Raw genomic sequence first — 11,481 nt, 5'->3', positions numbered from 1 at the left:
GAAAAGTTCTTACTATGGTCGCAAATTATAGGAGCAGTATGATCATTTTTCCAAAGACATCAATACAATTGGACATTTTTCTATTAAACCAGAGGTGTCACTCCCTCCTGGCAATTACAAAGAATGCAGTTTGTGTTGCACTTTACTTTTTTGACCCTAAGCTACATCTAAATTTTATATATCTTCTATGGGTTAAAGGGTTTTTATCTTATAACAACAAACACGAGTTAAAGATAAACGTATTACAACTTTTTACCTCAACTTTATGGTTTTATCTTAACTGTTAGACAGCCTTAATCTTGCCACAAAGACGCTACCACAAACTGAGAAAAAAAAGTCAGCAGGAAAATCTTTATTTTCTCTGCTTCATGTGTTTTACAAGAACTTTCTTTTTGCTTTGTGCACTGTTTTCATATTTATTAGAAACATGATGATTTGATGAAGAGATGATTGTAACTACTGTACCTCCTTAGAGTTTTCAGTCTTTTGTTCCACAATGAGCTACATACACACATGCACTCAGAGACACAAACATATTAAATACATATATCTTATAAGTGTCATTCAGCAGGTAGGAGCCATGGTGGGCAGAGATAGAAAAGTGCATCGTGGGATATAATCTTTGACCTGTAAGAATAGATGTACAAGGACAGGTTATACTTAATCAGATATGCAAGTAGGCATCATCTGATCTCATCTACTTGGAGTTTAGGGGGCAGGAGAAGGAATGGGTGCCTCAGATTCACACTGGTTCTTTACCTCAGGGCAGGGCAAGGGCACAGAGCAGCGTGAGCCAATCAGGTTAGGTTGTGAAGGCCTCGAAGTCTGAGTCTGAAACAGGAAGCATGAATCGTAAGAGAAACGAACAAGTATTCAAACTTATGTCCCAACAATATGATACTAGATGTGTTTGCTACATAACAGATGAAAAGTAATGTGTATGTGATCCAGCACATTTAAACATTAACACCAACAAGACTGAATAACCTGATCCAAGGAAGTCATAAGTGCAGATAAACTAAATTAAAAATACAATAAAATAAAAACACACAACAGTCTATGGGACTTAACTACTGTTTTAGTTTAAAACACAATGACTAATGATGCCCTTGCCCCTGTTACATATCTTATAACAAATGGTGCATTATGCCACTCGCATAATAAGGGCTATACTGAAAATATAAGCTCCTGATCTGAACTTAATCAAGACACACAGAAACAGTTAACCACATACATGTGCAGTTTCCAAATCAGTAAAAGCAGGAAGTAGTTTTTAATGCATGATTCTGTTGTCTTATAATGTTTAAGGGTCCTGAGAACTGAAAATAATCCTTCAGATTTCCATGACTATATAATTATCAAACAGTTATCATACTGTATCATCATTTTGCACTAGCATGAATTTAGTGTAAATTAGTGGAAAATACGTGGCTGCCATATTCTAAAAAAAATAAAATATTCCAAATTATCTTGTGGCACAATCTTTATTCGTTAATTCCTTTTTAACAATGTGAAAATAAAAAGAACATCAACATGTGAGTAATCAGTAACAATTAATACAGGCTGATATATTTATTCAAGTTTTCATTTTCCTATTTCACTTTTAGTCTTCGCCGGTGCTGACAGCTATACTTTCAAGTGAAAACAAAACTCATGCAATCTATGATAAATGAGGCACTCGTGAAAAATATGTGTCAATATAAATTACAAACATAAAGCATAAAACACACCAGGGCAAAGGGACACTGCCTGTAATTAGAAACTCATTGAGACAGGCATGTGTCTTTTTTTAATGCATATTACAACATAACACTGGCAGCAGTAATTATTTTAACATCTGCATGATTTGGCACCAGCATGATTTTCTTTTGCTTTCAGCTTTGCCCTGCAGCAACAACCACATTTAAAACATTTCTTAGTGTTGCACTTAAAACATTGGCAGTATCTTCATGTTACTTGAGATCTACGAAAAAGGCATATTTGAGTTTTATGCATGAGCTCCAACACTAACTATCTTCAGTGACTCCGTCCTGTGACTGTCTCACAGACACAAACATGCAGCCCAACAAAATCAATATTTGCGGGACATGAGCTGGATAAACTATTTCAGTTACCATTCACATTAAACCCAACTTTAGTAGCAGCTGACTGATTGTCTAACTGAAATTTAATTGTAGAAAACTAGTCTGTTTATTCCTATTTACTTTTGTCTACTTTCGTTAATTATTAAGACATATAATTTAATCAAAGGTTTTTTGGGGGAACTTTTTTAAAAAAAGTATTTAAGCCTGAAAGCTGGGAAGCAGTGCAGGAGGGAAAGTCATCAAGTCACCCCTAAAGTACAGTGTTTGTAATTTTGCACACAAGGGAGCTCATCTGGAGTTGGCTGAGGTTTAATAATTCGCTCAGGGAGCATGTAAACAAATGTTCTTTGATCATTTAGCTATTATACATCCTGTAACCGGATGCAATAATACAACATTTTTAAAAATCCAGGACAGGTAACACACTGCCGTCACAATCATTGTCACTTTCTTCTTCCTCCAATCACTTGACAACACTCTCAGTCACATCTACTGCAGGAGGACCAAGGAGAATCCAAAAACTGATTTATCTTTATAATTTGTTTATAAAGCTTGGCACGTTTGCATCGATAATGTAAGAATAGCAAACACATAAGTAGTTAACATGTACAAAGACTTAACAATCATTATTTGTAGCTGTTTCAGTCACAATACTGCGATTTGTCCTTTAACTTAATAAAGTGCTTTCCCCAAACTATAATCTAAAATCTGATTACAATTTTAATGCTATTTGGGTAAACGTGCAGGACCAACATATGATAAACTTGGATTTAATGATACACGAGCACCTCCCTACTTCAACTTTCCAACAACAAGATAGTCAAAGTGTGTGAGCATGTGCTTCACCTAACTACTTATTGCTTCATACTTATTCTGGACATCATAACAAGCTGACTGAGAAACACTGGTCTTCAGTTAAAAGTAGTTTATGTGGCAACCTGGAAATAAACCACAAAAAGTTCTGTGGGCTACCTTTGATTTTCGTGTGGCACAGTTGTGCAACATTCCCACTGCCAGAGAGTCTGAATGAGAAAATTCTATGGCAAGGTCTCAGCTGACTCAAACACAGAAAGAGCTACACAGAACGACATGCACACACAAACACCACCACACACACTCAATTTTAGACCTTCACTGACATAATGTATTCTGAAAAAACTTACACAAACCTCAAAATTCCCAAATATATTCCTAACTCCAGGTTTGGCTTTAAACCTAAACTCAAACCTTAAATTCTAAAAGGCCTTTCAAGCTTTGTTTTAGAGTTACTTAAACTGGTCCTCACAAAAGACTCAATTGTGGCCATATATACAACAGATCTAAATCATCACTTAATTCCAATTCATCAGTCTATGCAAATATCTGGCAAATTCGCGTTCACGAGCAATCCTCCACACCAGCTTGCATCCAAATGCAAAAACAATTTAAATAATAATAATAATGGATACTTTATTGATCCCCATGGGGAAATTACTTGTTTTTCTCTGCATTTGACCCATTCACTCAGTGAAGCAGTGGGCAGCCCACTAAGCAGGCGCCCGGGGAGCAGTGTGTAGGGACGGTACCTTGCTCAGGGGTACCTCAGGGTAGCCGTTAAGTGGATTCGAACCGCCGACCTTCCGATCATGGGGCGACCACTTTACCTACTGAGCTATCCCTGCCCCTAAATGCCTGTGATAATGTAGAAATGTAACCACAAATCTTATCTTTAGTGTGTTCCTTTGGAGGAATGTGAAGCCTTGTCATCAGTATAGGCACTGTCTCAAATAAAGATCTGCTTAATTCACATTACATTAGAGCTGGCTGAAGGCAAAACACTGAGGTCAGTATAATAAGGCAACCCAAAGAAAGTAAACCTACAAAAACACATCATTAGGAGACAACACACCCACACTTCTTTTTCTTTTTCACGCTGCAATCACTTTTTATCACAGGTTTAAACTTATCCTCACTGCACTGACTTAGGGGTGTAGTGCTGGCAGTTGTGGATGACTCAGGGGAGGAGCCTAGCTCCACTGTACCCTTTGCCACACTTTTGCATCCATCTCCAGCTACTGAACCCAATTTTATCTCTTTACATTTCTGCCCTGCAACAACCTCTTCCCTGCTTTGTACATTCAAATGCTTTGCCTTAGCAATCCCGCCATCTAAACGGCCCCCAGTTTTGTCACTGACAGCTCTGCCCCCACCCCGAGCACCTGATATGTAGTCGTTAGCAGCAGCTCTCTGCTGGGCTTCCATTTCTGACAGGCTGCATGCCAAAGCCATCTGTAGGTCTTCATCTTCCTCATCATCCTCACTGCCTCCCGCAACCCCGTAGTGGTAGAATGGGGCCGAGCTAAATGAACGATGCGTGGGTGAAGTGTAAGGGCTCAGGCGGGATCTGTCTGACTCAGCGGTTTTGTTCTGGAGTCGTGGCTTTGGAGTGGCCTGCTCCTCTCGTCGGCTCAGCTCCAGAGCAAGGGCCATTTCATCTTCCACACCTTCGATCAAAACAAAAACAACAAGACAGCTGTCTCACTGCACAATCAACACAAAGCAAAAACCTTAGACATAAAGAAAAACACATAACCAAGCAAAAACTTCAGGTCAAGCGGTAATACAAAAACTAAAGCCAAGGTACATATAGTTAAACAAACTAAACCAATAACTAAAACTATGTGAAAAACATTTCCGCAGACTGAAAAAACATGATTAAGACTATAAAAGAAAAAATAAAACTAACTGAAATTATTTTATGAAAAATATCAAGCAAATATCCTTAGTATTTGTTAAACTTGTAAAATTACATTCATCGGTGCTGATGAGGCACTTATGAAGTTATTTATTGAGACTTCGGATGTCTACAAGACTAAGAGTTAATTGCTTTCAAAAGGTTCAGTGTTTTTATTGTAATATCTATACTAATTTTCCTGAAATTTTGCCTTTGGCACATGTCCTCAATTGAATATGATTAAACTAACACTGAAAGTCATAAAAACTAAACTAAAACTAAACCTTGTTAAAAATTAAACTAAACTTAAAAAGCAAACCTACTCTGGGAACTGACTCAAAAAAACCTGAATTAAAAATAACAAAAATATTAAAGATAAGAATAAGATCGATTAAATACAAACTGAAACCTCGTCTGTTTTTTAACACATTTCCCTGCTTGCATTGAAATCTTTTGAATAAGCAGCACTGCATTTTGACACAATTGTGGTTGTATTAGAAAAAGTTGACACTGAATTTGTGTTTTCAGGTTAAAGCAAATAAGCACCAGAAAAAAGTTTGGTTTTTTTTAGTTTTTCTTTTTTTTTTTAAATCTCAATTCATTTATTCCGTCAGCATTGTCTCACCATTAATTAGAACACTTTTCAACACACCATCCTCCTCAATCTCTATTCTTTCCTGCCCATTCTCCTTTATCCTGTAGGAAAGACAAATACAGACATAAGTGGAATTATTTAAAAGCCACCACCATTTCTAGTGCCTCTGTGTTTGTGCAAGTGCGTAACCAGTCTTAGGGCTGAAAAATTACAGCCAAAAAATATTTTGATTAACACTATAATCATGATTATCTACCACAATTACTCGCTTTCATTTTAGTGACACAAATACACTGCCACATAAAGATAAGAAGGCTTTCACATCTATGCTTTGGACTGTCTACAAGGCTTGTAGACAGTCCCTTTGATTCATTTCAGAAGAAGAAGAATATAAACTGATAACGAGGGCACTGCTTTCACTTTGACATTGCACTATATTCCTGTTAATTAGGCTTACCCTCTGGCATTTTGCATACAGTGCAAGTTTTACCCCTTTAGAAAAACACAGATCTATAGAGAAACGAAATGAGACTGTGTTGGTATTTCCACTACATCTTTGTGAGCTTAAATAATATGCTGTATGCAATGTACAGCCTCACTTTTATGGATTTCTGAATTGATATTGGACAAGACATGTCATCAACCTCTACAATGCCTTTCAGGCTCTTCATGCAATTTTCATACTGCAGTGTGAATGCTGCATTTTTAGGTAGGTGTACACATTCATTTTGTTGCTTTGTAGTTCCAACACAACTTTATGGTGCCCTTTGCATATGATTTGTTCTTTGCTCTAAATCTAAAGTATTCCCAAACAATAGATGACGATCTGCTTCTAGGGACAATCTATTGAGACAAATACAATTCAAACATGCACATATGCACTGCTCTTATTCAGCAACCACAGTCACATCAAGATAATTCTTAAAACGCTGGAATGTGAAACTGTTTACTGGTGCTAAATTTAATATATTCTTCAATTAATTTTTCACGTTTTGCTTTGAAGATAATACACTTGAATATGTACTTCCTTTGCTGCATAATAGGAATTGATAAGGAATTCCATACTTCTTGGTGGTGGTGCGTTTTCCATTTATGATGCGAGTGGAAGTAGAAACTGATCTAAAGTTGCCCATCCCTCCACCCATGCTGTCCATCCCATCCAGACCACCCAAGGTAGTGGAGAAAGAGGAGAATTCAACTGTAGAGAGTCAAACAATCAAAAAGAGGAGAGGAAAGCAATATTCGTTTTTAATGTATCTAAACCATCTCCTGATATTAATTCTTTTAAGTATTTTTTAAACTAACAAGTGAAACTCTTGATATTAACAATATTAAATATCATTAATCTGGCATTTGTTGATGACATACAACACAAAAAGTTATAACCCCTCTTTCTGTGAGACACTCCTGGCAACCACTGATGATAGAAACAGCTTATAATAGAAGTTTAACTGAGTAGAATTGCATTAATTACCAGTAAAGTAAAGCTGAAAGGAAAAACTACATGGGAAAATCCTCTTCAATCCTCTGCAAACAGTTTACTTATAATATTTACTTCTTTACCTCCTCCTGATGGAAAAGAGAAGAATCGCCCCGGGCTGAGACGAGACGATGAGCTTCCAAATGAGGAGAAGTCATCTGAGTGAGAGACAAAGACGTGCAAGTACATAAAAATACAACAGTAATGGACAATACCTCCCACCCAGTCCATGACGTGCTGGCCAGTCACAGGAGTGCGTTCAGAGACAGACTGAGATTACCCAAATTCACCACTAAATGAAGCAGGAAACAATTCCTGCATGTGGCTATCTGCCTGTACAGCTCTAATGTACAGTACATAGTGCAATAGTTACTCCATTTTGCAGTGAAAATAACAAATAGCAGTTTTACTGTTTTTACTGTTGAGTTTAGAGTAGAATGTCGACCATTTATATTTAATCTCTGTAATATTCTGGATATTTATTATTGAGCTACTCCTCTATATTCAAGCTATTTCTTATATTTGTAACTTTGGAATATATTGTAGCATTTAATTTAGTTCAGTTACAGTAGACCTAAGACAAATTACTCTCATCATATTTTTTTATTTTACGTCTAGACTGAATAAATAAATGTTAGTATTAGTTTCTGAACTAACAGCAGATGAACCCCACCCCAATATATGTTTGACTTACCGAAGAAGCTGGCAAAGGGATCCTGTCCACCAAAGAATTCTCTGAACACCTCATCTGGGCTGCGGAATGTGAAGGTGAAGCCAGGCATTTCTGTAAAGTCTGAGCTGGAGGAACCTGAGAAACCAACATGTCACAGTCAGGAGCGAAAAGGAAAAATTAGGACTAACGTAAAGGAGAAGGAGCAAGTAGGAAGGGTAGGTAATAGTAGTAAGAAAATTACCCAAACACGTTTTTTTCTTAAACTGTAGCAATTAGAAGATTGCTAATGATTACTATAATGGATGCAACAATATCACAGATTTTTTTATATATTTATACCTGTGTGTCGCATTCTGTCATTTCCATATCTGTCGTATGCATCACGTTTGCTCTCTGTCGAAAAGGAAAAAATTACCCACGGAAATCAATATCCGTACACATATACATCTACAGTATACCTTGTACATATTAGACCAGTTGTCATCTATGGCGACTTACTGTCAGACAGGACTTCATAGGCCTCAGCGACTTCTTTGAACTTTTTTTCTGCTTCCTCCTTGTTGTCTGGATTTTTGTCAGGATGCCATTTCAAGGCCAATTTCCGGTACCTGAAAACACAAACAACATCAAACATCCATGCTTATATATAAATAACCACACACATAATGAAGTCTAGTTCTTAAACCTCCATCTATGAGATATGAGCTTATTTAGTGACATAATATGATAATACATCTTTGCCCTGAAAAGCAATTTTTTTTGGACTGAAATTAAACTCAAAAAGTTTTTCTAAAGTTTTTAAACTCTTAAAAAATAAACACACAAAAGCACATACTGGCAGTGGCCTCAGTTTTTCAGTGCTTACATAACCTTGCTATCTAAAGTAGGTTTTCACACTTCAAATATATCTTCAGATATATTTTTTTTTACTCAAGTGAACTTTTTGTTACTTATGACTATATTTTCTAACACTTGAAATAGTCCCAGGATACTTACGCTTTCTTGATGTCATCCTGAGTGGCTGTTTTGGACACTCCCAAGATGCTATAGTAGTCCACCATGTCACCTCCTGTAACTCCTCAAAACACCACGCTTTGAAAGAAAAATACAAATACGAGTTTTGTTTGGTCAGAAATTAAAAGCACCAATGTGTGTGGATGTACAGCTTCTGCATCATTTTTAAAAATGCTCCTCTTGACTAAAAAAAACTTTTGTATCTATGGAACCAAGTAGATTTTAAATAATGCTTAATCACCATTGTAGTGGAGGTTATATGAGCTCAATGGATCTATTGGAAACAGTAAAACGACTCTAAAACATGTATTTAGAAGCTGGAAAATTATATCCCCCTAAATTTACTTAAATTATGATTTCACTAAGACAGTGCTGCTCAAACTGTTCAACAGCTGTATTACTGTAGGACTCATGAGTTGAACTACACTGAGTTTAAAGCTACATTAGTTTTAAGAATGCTTTTTAACTTTAGTTAAGTATTATTAATCAGCACTTTAAAGCTAGAATATGACATTAGTGTGGAAGCAGTATGGTTAGTAATGTTTTCATTTTTAACTAAACAATTAGCAACTTGTATGTGATGCATGCATAAAAGGACAGACACTTTAATCTATAGATATTTTAAAGCCAAATACATTCTCTTAACTAGTCTAAAAAAACTCCTTTAGGTCCTTTTATAATATGAAATTTCCAACAAATATATTGAGTTTGAAAGAGTAAATAAAAACCTAATCAGCAGACTTCACTGAATCATAAATTTACCTGTTATAAACTACTTCAGAACGGTCACATGAAAGCATCAAGCCTGTTATCTTTTTAAAAAAAAAAAAAAAAAAAAAAAAAAAAAGGATCTTGGCACAGTCAGCTGTTCTATAATAGCCACAGACGACACCCTAACCGAGATGCCAGTCTCATTTGTAATCGTTTCGGGGCTGAAGGGGACTTCCGAACTGAGGTGAAACAACTAAATCTAACTTTCTTTGCCCCTTCAGGATGAGCCATGCACTCATACAAGCCTCATTACTATGTTATTTCTAGCGCCAAGGCATTTGTCAACTGCTGCAGTGCTGACATGACTGCAGGCCTTATAGACGCTTAAATACAGGGACAGATGAACTTGGAGGCACAGGTGCTGTGCTATTCGAGTATTGACATTAGGGCACAATTAACATCATTTGGTATTTCGGTAGCACATCTCCTTTTATGGTAAAGTTGGACATCTGTCATAAATTGCAGCACCTATTTGGATAGGCACAAGTTGTTACGCCTAACCTCGGCAATGGACCTACCTTAGGAGTGTTTTGGCCTAATGAGTGAGCAGTTTAGCCGTCTGTCCACCAGTTTGGAGCGACAATGAATTAGTTGTTATAGCGGTCCTTCTGGACTACACTCCCCCTCTTTTTCTTCTCCTTTGTTGACAGCCGTACAGGCACCTCCCCTGTTTTCGGCCTGTTTCTTCACCGCAAATATTTTCCACCAAGCCAATATGACTGTAACCTAGCGTTAGGGTCTGCGCTGAAGTCCCCACCGAGATAGCATGCGCGCAGTCAGCTGTGTTTGTCCCTAGTGCTCCTCTGCCCCACGCGCTACGTCACCGCGAGCGCATAGAAAAAAATAGAGCGCCTAGAAAATGCCAGCGTTTGGAAACGTCACCGGGCCCGCCCTGCATGCCTCAGCGCCCGCCTGTTGCTCCGTGATAATGCTTTAACCTCTAAACATAAACATATGCCAAAACCTAGAAACTATTTTTTTCTTTTTAAATATAGATCACCCGTTCATCGCAGAAATTACTAAATAATTTACAGTCGAGCGGGGAAACGAGGAAACGATTTTACTACAGTCCAGTTGTAATTCTGACATCCCGCTATACTTTATTAGTAGGTAATCATATAGGTAGATTATAGAAATTAGGTTTCCAGTTTAGCACGTGATTAATCGGTAGAGTCATTGATCTGGATCACACAATGAGGACATCATGTAATATCAGAGTTATGTGGACTGCTCAGCTTTGTGTAATCAAACCTCCTAGGCCATGTTATGAATAGTAAAGTGTAGAAGACCGCCTCCTGGTGGGCAGATGGGTACTGCAGGTGGGATGTCAAAGAAAGATCTAGATATTTTTTTAAGTGAATATTGTAAATAAGAGTGAAAAAAATATATGAAACTTTTAGGACTTGATATTGGCATTTAAAATAGTTTAATGAATAAATTAGATTCATTTTGTAATTTAAGTTATTTGTTAATCTGATGTCTGTTTTTTGTTAATCTGATCTTTGATGGGGGACCTTGGATCGTAATTGAAGTGGGCTCGACTTCACATCAAATCAGTTTGTTTAGGAGAATAAATTACACAGGAAAATAATTTGGTCCAATATAAGACTATTATGTTGATCGGAGGACATAAAAACTTGAAGGGCAGACAATTTCACCTACACCAACCTCGACTTTTTACCCGTGTCCCTTTGTTTTCACCTGCTGGCCTAAGGAAAAAGTACAGGAAGCAGGAGTAAATCGTAAACGCCTACTGGTCACTCAGCTTGGCATGAAGAGAAGCAGGAAACTGAACAGAGCCTGGAATTTCTTTTCTAAAAGTGAAGTGGAGCTGCCCAGAAACATGGGAAGAAAAACAAAAGCAGGATTGTGTATATCAAGTTTAAAAAGAAGTATATGATAAATTATGTAATGTGTCAAAACAGTGTTTCAGATGTCTCTGGATTTGCTAATACTACCTCTCACCATAATGCTGATAAAATATCTTCTTCCACTTTGAAAGCCCGAAACTTGTTAAAAATAAATATGTATAATTGATAACTTCAATTATTAGCATTTGAACTAGAAAAGTACTCAACTATTGCAGTATTACACACTTAAGTTATACAGTTGCTAACATAGCCTGGTTAAGCAGATCAAGAATGTCCACAA

General features: G+C 37.0%; 1 protein-coding gene across 4 annotated transcripts; it reads right to left on the bottom strand.

Moving 5' to 3' along the window:
• Positions 1-348: 348 nt before the first annotated feature.
• Positions 349-11,352, bottom strand: dnajb2 (DnaJ heat shock protein family (Hsp40) member B2). Of its 4 annotated transcripts, XM_080903031.1 has the most exons (11): positions 9,849-11,352; positions 8,542-8,637; positions 8,044-8,153; positions 7,885-7,938; positions 7,567-7,680; positions 6,956-7,030; positions 6,458-6,590; positions 5,423-5,493; positions 4,283-4,567; positions 760-831; positions 349-627 (listed from the first exon to the last, which is right to left on the bottom strand). In XM_080903031.1, exons 2-10 carry the CDS (start codon positions 8,604-8,606, stop codon positions 803-805), a joined length of 936 nt encoding a protein of 311 aa, XP_080759157.1. In that variant the 5' UTR covers positions 8,607-8,637; positions 9,849-11,352; the 3' UTR covers positions 349-627; positions 760-802. The 4 variants fall into 4 exon arrangements, with proteins under 4 accessions (XP_080759157.1, XP_080759156.1, XP_080759154.1 ...); XM_080903030.1 differs by having other exon boundaries at positions 349-831; XM_080903028.1 differs by lacking the exons at positions 349-627; positions 760-831 and having other exon boundaries at positions 3,523-4,567.
• Positions 11,353-11,481: the final 129 nt, after the last annotated feature.

The sequence above is a fragment of the Rhamphochromis sp. 'chilingali' genome (assembly GCF_963969265.1).
Source record: "Rhamphochromis sp. 'chilingali' genome assembly, chromosome: 14".
NCBI classification, from domain to species: Eukaryota; Metazoa; Chordata; class Actinopteri; order Cichliformes; family Cichlidae; genus Rhamphochromis; species Rhamphochromis sp. 'chilingali'.
This window is presented reverse-complemented; position numbering and strand designations above follow the sequence as displayed.